This window comes from Mus caroli, unplaced genomic scaffold, assembly GCF_900094665.2.
Source record: "Mus caroli unplaced genomic scaffold, CAROLI_EIJ_v1.1 scaffold_6407_1, whole genome shotgun sequence".
Taxonomy (NCBI): Eukaryota; Metazoa; Chordata; class Mammalia; order Rodentia; family Muridae; genus Mus; species Mus caroli.
In genome coordinates, this window is record NW_018390468.1 from 72,562 (window position 1) to 94,659 (window position 22,098).

General features: G+C 37.5%; 1 protein-coding gene across 1 annotated transcript; it reads left to right on the forward strand.

Moving 5' to 3' along the window:
• The first annotated feature begins 8,104 nt into the window (after window positions 1-8,104).
• On the forward strand, window positions 8,105-9,295 carry LOC110288663 (putative vomeronasal receptor-like protein 4). The gene has a single exon (XM_021154954.2). The coding sequence runs from the start codon at window positions 8,180-8,182 to the stop codon at window positions 9,155-9,157; it is 978 nt and encodes a 325-aa protein (XP_021010613.1). The 5' UTR covers window positions 8,105-8,179; the 3' UTR covers window positions 9,158-9,295.
• The last annotated feature ends 12,803 nt before the right edge of the window (window positions 9,296-22,098 follow it).

Below are 22,098 nucleotides of genomic sequence, written 5' to 3' on the forward strand. Positions count from 1 at the left end.
AACAGACTTGCTTATGTTTATATCTTGAAGGTCTTTCCCCTCCATTTCCTCCAACAGTTTGTAGTCCCTTGTCTTACATTAATGTCTTTGGTCCACTGAGATTCAATTTTTGTGAAGAGCTAGACATACAGACCTAGATTGATTACACTCCATGTGGATATTCAGTTTCGGCAGCAGTAGTTTTCCCCATCTGCAGATCAAGCATGCTACACAAGCAACCTGACACATACAATATGGTCACTGTTGCACTAAATGTGTGACTGTTATGGAAGCAACCAGATGCTTTCTGATTGGATTTGAAATGAATACAGAGGATGGAATTCACATCTGATCCCATAAAATTGCTCAGAAATCTGTGGCAGAGGTGGGATGTTCATAGTCCTAATATGAAGGCTAAGGGTATTGTTTTGTTAAATGAACAATGATGCACATGTCAGATTATTAAATATGTTCTAAAACATTTCTATAAGTTTTAGTAATAGAATCTTCTCTTTGCAGTGGGCAGTGGTTGCTTCAAAGCTTCATAACTAGACAAATTGGACATAGACAATTTTATAATCATTAACATTTGTCAATCATAATTTTGTCTTCCTATGATGTTGATTATGGTGTAATTGGTATAATTTAGAAAAAGATCCAATTCACTTTATGATTTCAAATTTGTATAGCTTATAAGTAAGGACTTTCATTTTACACAGCATCATCTTATTATCATAAATTCAGTACTATTAATTTTGACATAATTTTCAATAATCCTTTCATTATAAGAAGAGACATGAGGTCCAGCAAGAAGGCTTTGAAGTTAAAGCCACCTGGTGCTTGGAATCCATGTGTTAGAAGGAGAGAATAGACAACTGAAAACTATCCTCTATCTTCTACACACACCATGACATGTACACACACACACTAAATAAATCTTTAAAAAGAAAAAAAAAGACTTGAAGAGTGAAATATATATTTCTGCATTTAGCATGAGTGAGAATCTGCATTTATCTAAGCATTACATGTACACACCACACACAGATATAGATGCACACAGAGACTCACACAGACAGACAGACAGACAGACACACACACACACACACACACACCTTAGACAAATAGAAAGTGCAGAGGTGAAATTTGAATCCAGTATCTCTGGCTCCAATTTACTCTAATTTATCTCTTTTTCCAAACCACTATAATGGAAAATAATTGTCACTATAATAATAATGTGATTGTGGATAACTTATCGCATTTTAATCTATGGATTGAGATGTTGTACATAAGGAAAATAATTAAGTAGACATTATTGACACTGAACAATTTGCCTTCTAAATATATTTACCTATTTTATTTCTTTTCTATAGCAACAAACATGTGTTTCTAGTGTGTACTCCTGAGTACTCCAAACTTCAGGACAAAGTACAAATTCTTCTAGAAGCCTAACTGGCAATCTTGAAGCCTAGTGAAACTTCCTTCCTGTATTTCTCCTTCAGTCTCTGGGCTGAGTTTCATGTGAACATTATTGTAAGAGCAATATGAACATTGTTTAATTACCTCCAATTTCCTGCCATAGATAATCATTCCTTCATTATTCAATGGCATTATCAAGTAACCTTCTAGCTGAAAGGGCTAGAGAGATGTTTAAGGAGTAAAGTAGACTAGTAGCTCTTGCAGAGAACCCTGGTTTTCTACCAGCATCCACATAACACCTAACTGTTATTGTCTGTAACTCCAGATCCAGGGATCTGCAGGCACTGCTTGCAAGTAGCACACAGGCAAAATATACATCTATGCACATTTTCAATAGTATATGTTTTCCTGCTCTCATGCAGTACATTCTGACCACAGCCTCCCCTCCTTTACTCCCTCCACTCCTTCTACCTCCCCTATCCACAAATCCATTCCACTTCCATTTTCCTTCAGAAAATAGCAGGCATCCCACTGATATCAACCAAGCATACCATAAAAGATGCAATAAGACTAGGCACAAACCCTTATATGAAGGCTAATTGATGCAACCCAATAGAAAGAAAAGGGTCCCAAGAGCAGGCAGAAGAGTCAGAGATGCTCTCACTCCCACTCTGAGGAGTCCCTCGAACATTCTACATTGAACAACCACAGCAAGTATGCAGAGGACCTACCACAGATTCATGTATCTATGACTGGTGCTTCAGTTTCTGTAAGAGCCTATGAGCCCTACTTGATTCTGTGGATCTCTTTTGGTGTCCTTGGCTCCACTGGCTCCTACAATTCTTATTCCTCTTCAAGCTGTTAGAAAAGATGACATCATGAGATTTGCAGACAAATGGATGGAACTAGAAAAAAATATTCGTGAATGAGCCCAAACATAGAAAAACAAACAAGATACATACTCAGTTATAAATGGATATTAGCTGCTAAATAAAGGATAATTAAACTACAATCCACAGGCTCAGAGAAGCTACGGGAAAAGAAGGGCTCTAGTGGGGATGCATGCATCTCCCTGGGATGGGAAAAATTTGAATTATTTAAAGAAGCAAAACTGGGCTGGAGAGATGGCTCAGTGGTTAAGAGCACTGACTGCTCTTCCGAAAGTCCTGAGTTCAAATCCCAGCAACTACATGGTGGCTCACAACCATCTGTAATGAAGATCTGCACCCTCTTCTGGTGCATCTTGAGACAGCTACAGTGTACTTAGTTATAATAAAATTATCTTAAAAAATTAAAGAAGCAAAACTGTCTAGCAAACAAAATGTCTTGTACTGATAAACAATCTAAACACAAAGTAATCCTAGTAATTTATAGGTAGTTCTTGGTCGGCAGAAGTGTCAGAGATGAACGAATCTGTCAAGCATCCTCTCCTTCTGAGGTCAAGAGATTATCTCTGTATCAATCACTTTCTCATTCCACAAATAGTTATAAGCAACTACTTTGTGACAGGAAGCATTTCTGTGGCTCAGAATGCAGAACTGAATAAATACCAAAGATAGTCTACTTTTTGGAGCATTCATTTTCTTTAACTGGGTTCTCAGCAGTCTACATTTTTTAACTTCCTTATAATCACCTACTCAAGCACTTGTTAATTTCCTCATGAACAAAAATACAGAGTAGCCACCAAAGAGCAAGAATGTACTTCATAATGAGCCTGTGATCATAATATCTACTGGTCTATTTCTGTTACTATAATTAAACACCGGATATAGGCAAACTATAAAAGAAAAGAAGTTTATTTTGCTCATTGGTCAGGGTCATGTTTCTCAACACTGGCTATACAAGGACATAATAAGAATATTAATTTTACTGACATGAAATTCAAATATATTCTAGACTGAGAAAAATAATTAGTAAATAGTGTTCTTCAAGGAAGTAAAAGAAACTCCAGAATAACCCTCAAAAAGATACAGAGAAAAAGAAAGAGTGCTTATGAGGTTGATCAGTGGTTAAAAGTACTCATTACTCCTTTGGAGAACCTAAGTTTTGTTCTTAGCAACATGTCAGATATGTCACAACCTTCTGTAATTCATGTTCTAAAGACTCTAATGGCGTACTTCTGGTATCAAAGAGCAACTACCCCCTAGCCCCTACACACAAACACACACATAAACACATAAGACAAAAAGTTGTATACACACATACATATGTATATATTGATATATTTAAATGTAGTTATGTTAATTGGGAAAATAATGCCCCCCATGAACCAGAGGCTAACAGAAACCTCTATGATAGGGGCTAGAGATATGGTTAGTGGGCTAAGAGCACTTGTTTCTCACGAGATGGCTGAAGGTTTATTACCCAGAAGCCATATAGGAGCTGACCACCATTTGTTATTCCACTTCAAGGAGATCCAAAGCCCTTTTCTGCCCTTATGGGCAATATGTACATGCGGTGCATAAACATGCGTGCAGGGAAAACATTAAACATATAAAGGTGAATAATAAAATGAATTTTTCTCATTCTTATGGCTCAAAAAGATGCTTTGTTTTAGGAAATTGTGGCTGTGTCATGGGCTATATGGTGTTTCTGTTCCATGAATTCCACAGTATGTCCTCTGTCTGCTGGTGAACAAGTTTCCCTACAGAACTCCTCCAGAATGAAAACTGTATGAATGGCTCTCTTTTGATATTTACATTTCTTTTATTGAGCGACTTAGTCATAGCACTGTAAGCTTTAAATTGTTTTTTTTTTATATTTCAAAGATAAAGATGAAATTTAGAAATATTCTAAACAAAATAACAAAGCAAACGGGGTAAAACACTTCTTGTTTGACCAAAGATAATTATTTTATTTTTCAAGTTCTATCTACCCTTACTTATATAATGTACAACTAAGTTTTTCTGCACATAGATTTCATAACCAAAAGAGGTTGTGGAAATTCTGCTTTCAACAGCTGCCCTTTCATATACAGAAGAGGCATCTTTAGCTTTTATGTTGTTTTAACTACATCAACACATATGGAGACACCATCACACAGGGCACAGAGGGAGACAAGTGACCTCAAGCTCATCTCCCTAGATGAGCCAGTTCTGCTTTCTCTTCAAGAACCACAGCTCCGCTCACACATTTATTTACATTAATTTGCATCCAGGATGCAAAATATATGCTAGAATGAAAAATATATGGAAGGACACAAAAGTTTTAGAAGTGCTTTTAGACGAATGTCAACGTTGGGGTGGCATTGACATGTCAAGTCCCACCTGATATGTAATGTATTCAGTCTTAGAAATAATCAATTACAGCAAAGACCTTCATTACTGATAGGTACAGGTAGACAAGAGACTCTAAACTTGTCTTTATCCATGTCTGGGACTTGATCAAGGAGCAGAATCCCAGGGTGCTGAGCATCACTTTTTTTGCTGCTGTCTAAAGAGGGATTTGGGAAGGAAAAGCAAGGCCTGTGTGTCAGAAGTTGGTCCCCAGTCAGGCCACAGCTTGGAACTTTGAGACAGCAAAAACAAGTCAGGAGATGCAGAAAGCTCAGAACACAGAAACTTGTTTAATTGTTCACTTTCTCACCTCATATCCTTTCTCTCAAAATAATTAAACATTAATTAAGCTGGAAATAACTTCTGAGCAAAACAGATGCTGTAACTGTGGAAGAGAGGGAAGCTGTACTTCAGGGATTGAGACCCTGCAGTGGCCTTCCCTCTCCCTGACATTGTGACAACATGAAGCCTAAAGTCTGTTTTATCCGATGGAAGCCAAGGCTTCCACAGATCCAGACAGTACAAATATAATCTGGCCAGTGTCACCTTCTCAGGGCTGCCTCTGAGCCTGACTGCAACACAGAGGTCCAGGTGAGCACGTGGAGGTAAGATCTTAAATCCCCCTCAGCTGTGTGATGGAGAAATGCATTAAAGCTGAAGTCTTTCTCAAAGACAGGGAGTAGTCGAGAGTCTGTGAAGGACTCAAGAGTCCTCCAGTTTCCTTTTGACCCTGACAAGGCTGATCCATGAGTCTAGAAAGATCAAAGGAGATGAATTCCTGGAGATATAGAAATGGGACAGAAATGCTGAGGGATTGATATTCATTCTCAGACTGTAGTCATGGCAGACGTCTATGTGGATCTTTGCCTTAGTTGTATTTTTAAAAGAAATCAAGATGACAGAGAAGATTTTCAGATGTCTATCAAACTATTTGAGACAATAATGATTCGCCCCAAATAATCAACACTATAGAGTCTGAGGCAATATAATTATTGTTAGAGCTACTTTGGCTTACATAGGCAGACTCTTTCAAAAATAATAAGACAAGACAGAACACAAAAACTCTTCCTTTGTTTATACCTTCATGTTTGCCAGCATTATGACTTCAACAGTATCATGAGTGTTCATAAAGTTTGTACTTTTTACTTTGTTGCATTTCTGATCTTCATATATTGGCACTTTTTTCTTTTACAATGACAACTCCCAATGTGAAGGGTTTCCTTCTGTATATATCCTTAAAATCTATTGATTCTATCAAATGATCTTATGCATACTCATCTTAACTATACTCATGGTATGTCTAGCTGGAATGGAGAAATAAAAACCAATAAGAGTACAGTTGTCAAAACCATCTTGAGAAGTCATCCTCTATAATATCCAACGTGTGAACTAGTAAATCCTAAAGCAGCTCATTTCAACTTGATCCCAGCACTAAGCAGCAAAAGGCAGTAAGCATTTTGTTTTCTTTGCCTGCTTTCCTCATTTTTAGAAAACCAGAGTGGATGATTGTATCCTACCTCAGCTTCCTAAAGGTTAGACCCAAATAAGGATCATCCACTATTTAAACAGAAGTGCATCCTGCCTTTTAAATTAATTTCTGAAAGCAGTACCCAAGATAAAGTGGAAGACAAGTTGCCTCTCGCTCCTATGACAGTGCACTTCAGTAGAAGGAATCATTTATTAGAACATCAGAACCTGCTCTCAAATATGATTTGAAGTTTGGAAAAGGGAAGAGAAGACTAGAAAAGTAGGAATCTCCAGGAAAGCAATCACTAAACAAACAGAATAATGTCAATATTTTCTATGAGAATCTGAAGTTAATTGTTAGCAGGATTTTTTTATACGGAGTCCAGTTACTGACTAAACAATTTTTATGTTAAATATGTTAATGAATGCTGATGTACTTGGTATTAATACCTGGAGTATATTTCATTATGTGCAGATATTTAGGATGGTATTATGGTTTCTAGGAAGCATTGAAACAGGCAATACTTCTTTGCCAACGGAGCAGTTAATAGGAATTGATTGACATTTTCAGAGTGGGGAGGCCACCTGGATCAGAAGCTGTAAACAAAGTTAACTTCACATAGGTCACGTGTGAGATCATCAGGACACAGATATTTAAATAATCCTGTGAGTTTAGCAGGAAGGAGAGCAGGGAACAGAGGCACTCTAAGTACTCAGAACACACAAGTCTATGGAGCTGCTCAAGCATCTGGACTCCTCTTACTTTAGAAAAGGTGCCCAAAGCTTACCATAAATCCCTAAGAAGTGAGAATGGAGCTCTATGACATAAAGAATAACATCCTTCCAAGGTCTAACTTCTGGATGCACATGGACAGATTTAGAACAAAGCAGCCTGTTTGACAAACAGGTCAGAGGAAAAGCAGGTTGCAGAGCCAAGTGTCATAATTGCTGTTCAAAAGGCCCCACAGAGGTAAACGCAGGCATGTCCTCTTAGATGTTGGAATCCCTGCTCACCACAATGAGATCCAAGTTACTGTGTTGCCTGGGGCTTGCACTGAGGGCTTATACCTCAAAACTTTACTCATCTCATGGCAGCACACAGCATGTCATTATTCTAATTCTCCTCTTCACCTTGTCATTGTCCCCTGGTCCAGAGCTGCTCCTTGCTCCATTAGATTCACTGAGGTCATTCACTGGAGTCACAGATGCCCTGAAGTCATCCACTGATATCACAGGTCTATGCTACCACCTCTCGTTGCACTAGAACACCTACATTGGCTGCCACCTGAGGTAATATGTATTTTTTTTTCAGCATATTTTTGATGATTCAACTTTAACAGCAAGTCCCTATCTTGAATGGTCATTCAATTTGACTTGATACTCAGGAATGAATATTTTTAAAAAAATAACTATTGAAAATGTATGTAGAGTGGAATCACAGAATGTTCAGTATAAAAATATTTAGACATTATAATGTAGAAATTGTAGTTATAATGATTTGTAGTTAAATTCAAATCTAGAAATTGTTATACTGATCAAATTGAAAATAAAAAGATGACTAGGACTTTTAGAATTGGAAGGGCAACATGATAAAACAGAGTAAGAAATAGGAAGAAATTTTGGTTTGGAGACACTTAGTGTGCAATTCAGCTATGCTGGGAGTTAACATGGATAATTCAGGCATACAGACAGACAAACAGAAACACACACACACACAAACACACTCTTGAATAAGTCAATTTTGCTAGTGTAATGATAAAAATATTAAAACTTTAGGCTTTGAATAATAGTTAAAAAACTGAAAGCACACAATAACCCAGAGTCTGAAGAAAAAAGGGGAAGATTCAGGGACGTCATCTACAACATTGCATGTCTACCACTGCCTCTCGAACAGCAGAAAATGATATTATGCAGATGTGCTGTCCATATCGATGTCTATCTAGCATTACTAATGCTTTCTTATAAAACTCTTTGCATTCTAGATACACGTTTGTTTTGTTTGCTTGTTTGTTTGTTTGTTTGTTTTTACCTAGGATGTAAAAATGGTTTTGAAGTTCATTAAGAAAATGTTTTTCCCATCCATGACTGTGGTTGGCATTCTGGGGAACATGTCTGTTTCTGTAAATTATATGTTCAGTTGGTGGGGAAGCCCTGAGAAAAAGCTCATACACGTTATTCTCATCCACTTGGCTTTTACAAACATCATACTTCTTCTTGCAAAGAGATTGCCAAAGACAAAAGGAGCTTTTGGTTTGAGAAACTTCCTAGATGACATAGGCTGTAAGACCATTGTTTACCTGGAGAGGGTGGCCCGGGGCCTCTCCATCTGCACCAGCAGTCTCCTCACTGTGGTCCAGGCCATCATCATCAGTCCCAGAGCATCTGGGTGGAGGAAGCTCAGGCCAAAGTCTGCATGGCACATCCTTCCATTCTTCTCATTCTTTTGGGTACTCAATGCTTCAATAAGTGTGAACCTAATCCATTCTACCACAAATACAAGACTGAATGTATCACAGCTTAGGGGTGATGAGAGCAATTGTTATTTTATGTTACCAAGTCAGAAAATAAAATGGATTTTTCTTCCTCTCATGGTCCTAAGGGATGCAGTGTTTCAGGGTGCCATGGGAGGGGCCAGTGGCTACATGGTATTTCTTCTCTACAAACACCACCTGCATGTCCTCTACCTTCAGAACTCCAAGCTTCTCTACAGAACTCCCCCTGAGCTGAGAGCTGCCCAGAGTGTCCTCCTTCTGATGCTCTGTTTTGTTTTCTTTTATTGGACAGATTGTGCGTTTTCTTTTTTTCTAAGTTTCTCTTTAGAGGAGTATTCGTTGATGGTAAATATTCATGAGTTTCTGACCCTTGGTTATGCGATTTTCAGCCCCTTTGTGCTGATTCACAGGGATGAACTTCTGACTGGATTTTGGCATGTGCATTTAGGGAAACTGAGAAAATGTCTCTCATTTACCTGTTCAATAAGTATTGGGAGAAGACTCTCAGTTCTTCAGTATTATGGGTAAGATCAGATCCCACAAAGAAGGTTAAGAATCTATTTATTCTCACTTTTCCTGGTGACTCAAGCCTTGAACTGAGAATTAATTATAAATTAACTCTGTAATCTTAGCAAATTACACCTAAAATAGAAACCTCATTCTCCACTTTGGTACTCTTTTGAATTTTAAAAAAAATTTTTTATGTTTGCATTCATTTATGGTGTATGGATAGTTAGCCTGCATTATGCCTGTGTAGCACATCCATGCCTTCTGCCTATACAGGATGAAGGATAGCATCACATACTCTGTGACTGACTAAAGTTAGAGGGATTGTCCTGAACCATAATGTGGTTGCTGTGAGTTGAACCTGGGTCCTCGGGAAGAGCAGCTAATTCTCTTAATTATGAAGCCATATCTCCAGCACTACAAAAATGGTCCTAATTGTGCTTTTTTTAAAAAAAACTGTTTTTATTACTACCATGACTGGAACCATGCAGAAGAATTGGGTAACTTTAACAATTTCATGGATATATGGTCACATTAGTTTAAGAAATTCCATATCTTGTACCTGACATTGTGCTTGTTAAATATTAGTACCACAAGGTACAAAATAAAATTTCCTTTAATATATCTATAGTCTTTATATCTATTTTAAAATGTGTGTATATATATAATATTAAGTACATATATATATACATGTGTGTATGCAGGTATATGTGTGTGTGTCACACACACACACACACACACACACACGTACATGTATGTATGAGAGACGTGATGTTGGAACTCTGAGATGTGAAACAGTAACAGCAAACCCCTGCTGTTGAAAGCCATCCTGTGGCTCACATGGACTGGGGTAACTCCTGGGAGGCAAACTGGGGCTGAAAAGACAGAAACTAGGCAGTCGAGAGAAAAATGGAGCTAAGTCAAGATTCCTGATCCAAGTTCAAATGTTTAATAAAACTCTGCGTTTATAAAGGGGGCAAACCCATCCCCTGCCACGCCAAGTTTCTTGATGTGATTCCAAGTTTTCAGCACAGCCTTTTAGCAGTAAGTCGCCAAATTCACAGATTGCAGTTAACTCAGGAAAATCTCAGAGGACCGGTTCAGCCTCTCTGCAGGTGGTAGGCAGTGTCACATCAAAGGAAACCAACTGAGTCGGAAGAGCTGCACGGCAGGTGGTCCTGCCTCAGTGGCCAGTAAGGTCTGAACCAGCCTGCTTTAGGCTGGAGGAAGTTACAGCCTGACCCATCCTGAATTTGAAAATCGATTTAATCTTACAAAGACCAGTGACCCAGTTATTAACAAGGTTAAAGATATGAGTGAAGCCTGAGGTAACTCAAGAAGTGACTGCACAACTCCTGAAACAATGCAGTATCCATGACAACAAGAATTTGAGTGATTTCATTTCAGTCCTTGACAAATTTTGTGGAAAGAGATCACTACAGATTCCATGTTCACAGATTCCCCTAATCCCATGGCAATACCAGTAGCAAATTGTTATCCTTCCTGTAATCTATCTTAGAATGTATCCACACACATAGAACAAACCAAATCTTCCCTTAGATGTCAGGAATCAAAACTCAGACCTCTTGTTTGAATGCAACCCATTGTCCCAAAGGTATTCTCAAGGCTGCGCGTACTAGATAACTTAACTTTGTTTCAACAAGAGACTGTTTTAGACATCTCTGGGTGGTTCAGCTGTAATTATTGGACTGTAGATGGAAAAATATGGAGTTTAATATAATATTGAAGCCTAAAATGCCATTTAATATTAAAGCATAGAATTAGTTTGAGGTTCAATATAACCCAGGAAATATTTAGGTTGTGAAACAAAGACACATAAATTAGAAGAGTAAAGACAACCCTAGGAGTCCTTTTGCTTACAAAAGGGGAAAACAGCAGGGAAAGCTGAATCAATGTAGTGGTCCAATGAGATGGCTCAGCAAGGAAAGCACTTGCTCCCTAACCTGGCAACCTGACTTCCATCCTGGAACCAAATGGAAGAAAGTCAGAACCAGTTCCTGGAAATTGTCCTCCAGCTTCCACATACACACCACAGCAAATATGTATGCCCAGACATATACACATACATGCATGTAAAATGAGTTAAAATTTAAAGATATAATATCAAAAACATAATAAAAGTTGAAACACCTCTAATGTTTGATTTATTAAAACACTTGAAGCAACAGGTTTCTCAAGTGTTTGTATATGTGCCATTGGCAAGGGACATGCATTTCCAAGTGTCTGTGCATAGAACATAGGTAAAATGCATTGATTTAGCCCCTGGTGTTTGAAATTATAAGATGGGAATATGACAAAGTGAAATATGAAAGGAATGACTGAGTTAGAGAACAGTTAGGTCCTATTCAACAATGCTGCGGTTGACCATTGTCAAGATAAACAAGAGTTCAAACCATATAATTTTCCAAATTTGGAGCTCAAAATATGTAGCTATAGAATTTAGATATTTGTTCTACAATAGTAATGTGGTGGTTTGGATGAGGATGGCCCCATAGGCTTTTATTTGAATGGTTAGTCATCAGGGAGGGACCAGAGGAAAGCAGTATTAGGAGCTGTGTCCTTGTTGGAGAACATGTCACCAGGGTGGAGGTTAAAAAACCTACACATGGCCCATTCTCTCTCTCTCTCTCTCTCTCTCTCTCTCTCTCTCTCTCTCTCTCTCTTTGTGTGTGTTTCTCTCTTCAGACCAGGATGTAACTCTCAGCTACATATCTTAATTCTTTTTATGAAACTGCTATCACCTGATGCCAAAATCACACAAAGACCTAACAAAAAAGAAAAGTAAAGATCAATAGCTCTGATGCTTTTGTGCATAAGAGACCTTAAGATTCCACAGGGAAATGTTTATATCTGATAAATACATTCAGCAAAGTTGCAGCATCCAAAACTAACATACAAAAATTAGTGGCCTGAAAAAGAAAAACATACTGAGAAAGAAATCAGGGAAATAGTACTTTTCTCAATAATTTTTAAAACAACCTTAGGATAATTTTAAGTAAGTGAACCAAAGTTTAAGACATTGAAGAAAAGATTGAACCAGACAGCAGATGGTGAAAAGTTTCTCTCCTGTGCAAGATTAATATTGTGAAACGTGGGCATCACCTCAAAACCAATTTACAGATTCTGTGCAATAATCCTTCACAGAAATAAAAAAAAGCACAAACTTCAAATTTTATATGAAAAAATTTAAAAAGCCAATCCTGAGTGATAAAAACACTGAAGGATTTATCACCTATCCAGATTTCAAGTTGTATTGCCTACCTATGGTAATAAAATGAAAGAGCTATTGCTGTAAAAACAAATATGGTGATCCATGAAATTGAACTGAAGACTCAAACATAAATCTGCACACCTACAGGCAACTGGTTTTTGGTTTTTGATTTTTTTTCTTTTTGAAAAAGCAGCCAAAAATACAGACTGAAGATAAGATAGTATCTTTAACAAATGATGCTAGTCAAATTGTATGGCTGCATGTAGAATAATGAAAGATTATATATATATATATGTATATATATATATATATATATGTATATATATACATATATATATATACACACACACAGCTGGAACAATGAAAGATTATATATATATATATATATATATATATATATATATATATATATATATATACAGCTGGTTCCCAACTAGCAGCATCACTACTCTGAGTTAGCATTCACAGTATTTAAAGGTAGCCTGCAAATCACCAGAGAAGAAGCATCCTAAATGGGATGATTTCATCAACTTCCAACCTCAAGGCTCAGGGATCCATTCAGAAGAGTTAAGCACAAAAACTGGAAGACCCAGAAAAGATGGACTACTGCTCTGAGGAGACAGTGTGTTCCAAATACAAGAGGATTGATGTCCAAATGAACCAACACAAATATAGCAGTTCACAAACCTACACAACTTCAAGTTAGGCAGGGTCATAGCACTGAGAAAAGGAAGTGGACAAGGGGTCCAATCACTAAACACAAACCTATTTGCACATAGTATCTGTTGGAAAGAGGACACCCACTTCTCTCTAACCAAACTTTTGGGCAGGCCCTATGTCCTGGAATAGTTATCTAACACAATGTGGACTCCATGAATTATTATTATTTTTTTATGGGCTTTTGTTTTGTTTTGTTTGAGCTTTTACCACACTTTGATTTATTATTTGATTTCATTGACTTTTTTTTATTTCCGATTTTAAACTTTGGGGGTTTTCTTCAGGGGAGAAGATAACACAAAAGAGAAAACAAAATAAGTTGCATAGGGAAGATTGCAAGGTGATAAAAGAAGGAAAGAATTTTATCAAAATACATTGTCCAAAAATTTTTAAGAAAAGTAAATAGCATCAGAAAAGAAAATAATCAGGGCTAATTGTAAAGCATGCAACAGGCATTCAAAGAAGTGCTGAGAGCTCAGCAGATCCACAGTCTTCTCATTACTGTATCCCAAGCATTACATTGAAGACAGCTCTTGGCTGTATACTCAATGATATATTATTATTACTAAATAATATGCTTGAAAATGATTCAGAAAGTGATCACTTTGGATTATGAAAGTAGTCCTAATGTAAATGAGGAAAATATCTAATAAAAATATTTTTTAAAAAAAGAAAGCAGTCCTATATTTGGGAGTACATGGAGGGAAAGAGGCAAGAGTACAGTTAAGTCCAAAGGGTCAGCTCCCCATAGGCACTGTTCACCTTACTCACAGTCACTACAATTAAGATCAAAAAGTTTCTGGACTCAGCAAATGACAGAGCACCAGGGAGAAGGCAGAGCTGGCCTCAGAGATGGAGACAGAAGAGCCTTTTCCCCTGATGAAGCCAAACTCCTGGTGGTGACATCCTGACACCTTGCTTGAACACAAGGACTTGAGGTTGATAAACAGAGCCTGGCTGTGCTATGAGGACACCCACCCTGAACCCTGCACTGATTGCACAGGTAAGTGCTGCCTTGTCATGGGACATGAGGCTTGTCCTTGATAGAAATCTGTGGAGGGCTGATGTGTGGGAGAGAAGGATGTGGCTTCCTTTTCACTCTGAGAGGGGACAGTGGCAGGATTCAGGGAGAAGATGGTCTATCATTTCCTAAGTACAATCCAGAATTGTCTCAGTGTCCACAGGGACAGTATGTGTGGTCACTGGGCATGAGCTGTTCCTTACACAGGACAGGCAGGGGTAGGAGACATAGACACCTGCAGTGCAGCCTGAAGTAGGAAGCTCATGCTGCCCCAGCTTCTGCACAGTCTGTGTTATTTGCTTCCAAAGACTTAGTACTTTGATCTGGGCAAATTTATGTTGACTTCAGTCCTTTGTGGATAGAATAATCTTTCTTTCTTTAACATTATTTTATTTATTGTGAATTTCTTCTTTTATAAACCTAATGTAAACCATGGAGTATGAGAATTGTGGATAAAACAGCCATGAGATTACATATTAACTCTTACAAACTATTTTAGAAAATTGATTTTTAAAACATTCTGGGCACTTCATTAGGTATTATGTATGCTAGTTCATTTACTCTCTAAGATATACATGTATTGTATAAAACAAAATTTACATACAAAAATAGTTTTTAAAGAAGTCAAATAAATAATATGCTCAAAATGGTGAATATATGAATTGGGAAATCAAAAACTTTAATTCACAGTGGGTGGTCACAAAGCATGTTCTGATGAATCCAGATATTTCTGTCTAAAGTTCTAATATTCTTTAAGCTTCTAGAATATGTATGACCTTCCACTACATCAGAACCCTAATTTAAGTGGTTGAACACAGACTGAATTTATTTATTCTCACATAGTAGAAGTAAGAAGCTTGTGAAAACTAGTTAAAAATGTACATATGTGGACTGAAGAGCAGGTTCAGGGGGTAAGAGCACTCACCGCTCTTGCAGAATTCCTAGATTCAAATACCAGCACCCACATGGCAGCTAACAACCATGTGCAACTCCAGTTTCAGGGATCCAAGGCCTTTCTCTGGCCTCTGTAGGGACCAGGTACACAAGTGGTACCCAGACATATATGCAAACAAAACACACAAGCACAAAAATGACTAGCATTAAAAAGAAAATATAAATCTCTCTCTGATAGTTCCTGAATAGTTGAAAATGTATAATTTTTGTCATCCAGGAGTGAGGCTATTCAGGGAAGAAATGGCAGCTTCCTCATTTTAATGTGTTTTATTGATATCTCAAAAAATCTTTAAAAATACAAGATAACTGATGTACTAGAGCATCTGTCAGGTCTTCTCAGCATAGAGTTGATAGAAGCAGACTAACAGACAACACAGTCCCGAGGTTCAGAGAAATTGTAGGACACACGTGTGACATGTGGGCAGCACTGAGCTGTAAAGGATCATAGCTGGAAATCAGATTACAAAGAGAACATTACATGTACCATTGTCACATTTCACATACCCTTATCACAGGGTAAGTTCCAGTGTTTCATGGGCTTAGCATAAGCTGAAAATAATTCACAGATAAATTTGATAAACAGCATCAATTTCTAAAGTGAGGAAGACAAGTATGAATAAGATCCACGACATGAAATGATTTATAATTTGTAAAATGGAAGCAAAACTAATACATTTATGTTTTATTCCTCATTTTAACTATAAACAGAAATAAAAGAAAATGGTTGTCATGTATAACAATACACAAATCAGTATTGCTTGTGTTTTATAGGATGGATCATTACTGATTAATACAATCAGTAGATCTGCTGAAACTTAGAAATCAAAATTATAGGATATTTTGGAGATGACTCCTTCAGTGCAGCATGTAGTAGGAAGCCCTTACTCCCGCAGCTTCTGCACCATCGTCTGATTTGCCTCCAAAGACAGAGTACTGTGATCTGGGCTGTGTAACTTCTTGTTTGAAGGGCAAAATAACAAAGCCTAAGCTGAGAGCTGAGACTTGATGAGTCCTTGGCAGAGTGTTTTCAGGGGATGGTTGGAAATAGCACATAAGTATTTCACATAAGTATTGGAGTAGGTACTTTTTAATATTATCCCACCAACAAGGTGATAGAGAACAAAAATGATTCATATCATCCAACTCAAGTAAAGTATATGTACTGCCTGCTACACTACCTAATTAATCTATGTGTTACTTATTGCCAAAGTCATTTCAGAGTTGGAGACAAAGAAAAGTCACATGACTTTCCTGGAAAAGGAACCACATTTGACCAAGTATTGTCCTTCTTTGGATTAGCTACAGTTCTTTCTTAGTTCAGGGTGCTTCTCAAGGGATAAGTCTGTACAGAACTGTGAATAGAATCTGTGAAAGGAGGCATCTAAGGCAATGCATAAATTTCATGGCTTGGAAACTGCATGAACTCATCCTTTGTTTGGATTTTTCATGGAAAAACATTTAGAGATGGAGGATTTAATGAACTAGCTTCTGTGACGGCTTAGAAAGCATGGGCATGGTGCTCATGTCCAATTGTCATCATAATCACCATCTCCATGTCAGCGGAACCAAGAACAGCAGCCCCGGAACAAAAGTCAGGCATCTGTAAGCAAAGAACTCTGTGCATTTGCATAATACACTGTTGCTTTCACTATGGAAAACCCACAGGCATGAACCACGCCACGTTTACTTCCTTGTGTTTCTCAAAAAGGTTTTCCTAGTTCTGAGCATGAAGATAATTTGGAAGGACCTATCCAAAGAGTAATTTTCATTTCACTTACTGGACTTTGAGTTTTAGGAAACATCATCTTATTTGTGAGACATGTATATACTTTCATCATGAGTCATGAGAACAAAAATATAGATGTTATTCTCATCCACTTGGCTGTCTCTTGTGAGGCTATGCAAGTGCCTGGAAAATACAGAAGTGGATGCTCACAGTCATCTATTGGATGGAACACAGGACCCACAATGGAGAAGCTAGAGAAAGTACCCAAGAGCTAAAGGAATCTGCAATCCTATAGGTGGAACACAATAAGAACTAACCAGTACCCCCCCAGAGCTCGTGTCTCTAGCTGCATATGTAGCACAAGATGGCCTAGTCGGCCATCATTGGGAAGAGAGACTCCTTGGTCTTGCAAACTGTATATGCTCCAGTACAGGGGAAAGCCAGGGTCAAGAAGTGGGAATGGGTGGGTAGGGGAGCAGGGCGGGGGAGGGTATAGGGATCTTTAGGGATAGCATTTGAAATGCAAATGAAGAAAATATCTAATAAAAAATTGAAAAAAAAGGAAAAAAAAAGAAAATGCAAATACTGAATGGTAGAGAGCAATCAGACCATTGAAAGTATAGGAGCCTCAATAGATAAACATATGAGAGAGACAACTGGTATTGGTCCTCAGGAGCATAACACAAATATCATAGGACAAGTCATTGCTAGAAATCTCAAAATGCTTTAATTGAGAATTTGATCATTTCCAATGTAATTGTAAGTCTAGAAAATTCAGAGCTCAAAATATCAGATATATTGACTCTAGAGAATATGATATTCATAGAAAGAATGAATAGGATCTCGTTGCTATGAATCAAAAAGTCTTTCAGGATTTTGTAGCAGTTTGGAAAGGGCAAATATTGTTCTAAAAATTGTCAGTCTAAGAGAGACATACAAGGTAATCTCTTATCACTGAGAAACGAACTGAGGTGCCTGTCAGCTTGAGGCCCACAGCAAACAATACAAGTCTTTTTTTTTTTTTTTGTCAGCCAGGTGGTATGAAGCAGGCAAGAAAAAGTGAAATTATGCATTTCTGATCTTATACATGCAACAGAAGGAAGTACAGCTTTAGAGCTGACCACATGCTACACACACTCCAGTGTAGTCTGCTTGACAGACCAAGAAGCCTGGAAGCACTCATGAGGCAAAGAGTTTCAGAGAAACTCACCTCCTGGAATCTTGGCGTTCTCATAACCTGTATACTCATACCCTATCCCCGTGTTAGTCTGGTGTATGGATCCACATGCTCTCTTTTAGTATTATTTTATTATAAGTGCATTTTAAGATTGAATTCTGACATAGCTAAGTCTTCACCAGTGTTTCAAAGTCCCAGAAAATCTCTGAAGTGGAAAAACTTGGAATTCAGTAGGAATTCAGTAAGAAGGTTACCTATTCAGTAACATTCAAATTTACTTCTAGTAGAGATGGTGAAGCTAATTAGGCATTACAAAGAACAGACCCAGAATAGCTCAGGACTGGTCTGCAGAGTGTTTACTTGGGACAGTAGCCAGTCTTACCCAAACAAGGAAATACACAATGGCCTAGCTAATAAGTGGGTTTACCATGTAAGAGTTAGGGAATCCCACTGAGACAGGAATCTTCACTACAGCCAGGTATAGCAGGCTACATTGCATAATAGAAGCAAGTTGGTGAATTCTTCTGACAAATGGAGATTCTCCACAGATACTTAAAAGAACAGCCAAGCCGGGCGTGGTGGCGAACGCCTTTAATTCCAGCACTCGGGAGGCAGAGGCAGGCGGATTTCTGAGTTCGAGGCCAGCCTGGTCTACAAAATTGAGCTCCAGGACAGCCAGGGCTACACAGAGAAACCCTGTCTCGAAAAACCAAAAAAAAAAAAAAAAAAAAAAAAAAAAAAGAACAGCCAAGTTATACTCATACAAGAATTTATCAGGGCCTAGGAAATAGGGGGGTTGTGGTATTGCATTACTCATGAGAAGGTCTGCTAGAGCAGAACCCCCTGGTGCTAGATTTCACAAGGCTCAAAGGAGTAGCACAAATTGTGACTAGGGTGTGAAATCCTTAGCTGTCATTAGCTGACCCTAGGCAGGGTGGTTTTATCTTTACTGTAAATATTACCTGGTTCTTGCAAGTCCTTTTGAAGTCATTCCTTTGTTTTGTGTCAGGTAACTTCAATGTACTTTGTCTGCTATGACATCCTACCCACTTGGTTTTCTGTATTATATAAGACTGGTGTTCACTTTGTGACAATACATTCAGATTCTACACAAACTCCTGTGTTGTGTCTGTCTGTCATTCATTCACTGACTCCTTGTCCACCTGCAACCAGAGACCCATTCTATGCAGACAAGGGACCAAGAGAGTCTGCGGCAACCACAGATATTTCTTTTACATTATCCCCAAAATTGATTATTACAAGTTAACTACTGGTATTTATGGTCATTTACCTGCAGGGACAGTAGGAATATTCTTGGGAAGAAGAGAGTTAACTCCTCAAGGACTTATTGTGCATCCAAGTATAGTAGTAGATAGTGTTGGCAAGGCAGAAATAAAATCAATGACATATGTCCAAAAGGAGATGCAAATTGATGCAGGTAATAGAGTTGTTCAATTGTTGTGCCTTTTTTTACATCAAGGGCAAGGCCACTTCACTAAATAGAACAGGGCCTTTGGGGAGTACCAGAAAATGTGTATTCTGACAAATAGTGGTTAATGATCAAAGACACATATTAATGGTACAAATGAATGGCATTGGCATACAAAGTTTGATGGATACAGGAGCTGATGTTAGTATAGCTTCCCAATATCTTAGAATCCAGATTGGCCACTTCAGAAGATTTACACACAATTTATATGAGTTGTTAAATTATCACAAATAAGACAAAATGTCTGATGGATTTTTCCTGTGTGGAACCAGAAGGGCAGAGTAGTTGAGACCTTATATGGCTGACACGCCCATAAATTTATGGGGAAGGGATCTTTTACAATAATTGGGTAGTCAAATTAATATTCCTGCAATTCCAGAGACAGCAAATGAGAAAATTAGGAAAGATATGGTAGATGTTTCTGGGGAGCCTGCCTGAACACCAGTTTTCTCTGGATAGGCAGTGATGTGGTGGGGATAGGGTGGGAGCCCTATCTGTGATTTTCTTTGTGCAAAACTTGATTGTACAAAATAAAAGTTGCTTATTATTAATAATGTTTTACCTTTTTTTTTTTTTTTTTTTTTTTTTTTCTTTTGAGCCCAGAAGCCACAGCTCTTTGTCTAGTACCACCCAGTTGTTATACAGCTGGGTGTTAGAAAAGAAGTTCTTAGTCGTTTCCCCTCAGGTCCTTCACGGTCCAGGCCTGAGGTTCTGAGTTCACCAACTCCTTTTCAGATAAAGAAAGTTACTCTCACAGAAAGAAGCACCCACTTTGAAAAGAGACACTAACTTTTATTTTGAAGAGAAAGAAAAAGAAGAACTACTTTCCATTGTCATTAAGCAAAAACCTGTCTGTTTACTGTCATTGTTCTCGGTTCTTATACTTTCTCGGGGTGTATGATCACATGGTATTTCAGACAGCTGTTTTTTTTCAAACTTTCATAAGTTCAAAGACAAATTCAAATCATGAATTGAATAAGAAGTTATAAAAGAGATGTTTTCATGTGTTTCCATTAAGACTACTTATCTAATTCATTATCTACCTGCTTGACAGGTTGATTAATCACTTGATATAATAATTTTTTTATGTCATAAATTAACATGGTTTTGTCAAGAGACAAATCTTGTGTCTCTTTAGTATTGAAGGTTTTTACAGATAAACCAGACAACATTATATTTCCTGTCCTTGCACCTACAATAAATTGTTTTTTTCTAAGTTTATAACCTTTAGTTATCAGATAATGGTTTCACAGCCAGTCCAGAAATATTGTTTTCCCTGCTCAAATATCTGCTTCAAGCCTATCTTAGTGCAATTAGCCTGTGACACATGAAGGTTTGCAAAGCCCTAGTTGCAGCATTATATTATAGAGGGCCCAAAATTTACTTGTACAATATTAGGAGTTCTATAGAATCATTATTAGGAATTATGAAATCATCAATTTGTCTACATAGCATTGCTAAAAGAGAGTATATCTTCTTCTCTGCAAAACATATGACAAATAGGGTGGGCTAATGCCCAGGAATTATTATACTAATTTAATATTGACAGCATAGTAGCTGCAAGAATTAATCCTGAGTTGAGGTTTCTGAAAGCCTTGCAGCTTATAATTATCCATCACAGACCATGCAATATGATGTATTATCTCAAGAACATCACTTGTATGCCTTTAGACTTTCCTAAATTGCTCCTGACAGATATGAGTGATTGAGAACAAGACCATTACAGGGACTGAATTTCCAAATTTATAAAAGGGGCAATCACTCGTATACCAACAGCCTTGCTCCAAAAGAGTTATCAAATAGACCTGGATTGGCAAGATTAGTAGCCTATAACAAAAGAAAAATTGCAGGTACTTGAACAATTGGTAAAGGAGCAGCTGGAGGCTGAACATATAGAAGAGTCTACCAGCCCCATGAAATTCCCCTGTATTTGTTGTAAACATTAAATAAACCAGGACAATGGAGGATGATAACAGATTTAAGAGCAGTTAACGAAGTAATGCAACCAATGGGTCCTTTACATCCTGTACTTCCCTTACCATCTTTGATACTGAGATCCTGGCCTATAGTAATAATTGATTTGAAAGATTGCTTTTTCACAATATCCTTGCATCAACAGGATAGGGAAAAGTTTGCTTTTTCTGTACCTACTTTGAATAATAGTCATCCAATAAAGATATACTGGTGGACAGTACTTCCAAAAGGAATGTTAAATAGTCCAACTTTATATCAGTATTTTGTGCAACAACCACTGAAATAATTCATAATTAATTCCCTCATTCTATCATTTATCATTATATGAATGACATTCTATTGGCTGGTTCTGACAAATATGTTTAAGGTAACACAAAGAACTCTACCATGGTGGGAGTTGCAGATTGCTCCAGAAAAAAATAATCAAAGAGGAGATTCACTTAGTCATTTGGGTTATAAAATAAATCAACAAAAACTTGAACCACAAAAGATACAGATTCCCACTAAACAATTCAAAACACTTAATGATTATCAAAATTAATGGGAGATATTAACTGGCTGAGGCCTACAATTGGATTGAGCACATATGAATTAAGTAATTTGTTTCAAACATTACAAGATTCTAATTTAGACAGTCTAAAATATCTAAGAGCTGAAGCAGAAAAAAAGAGT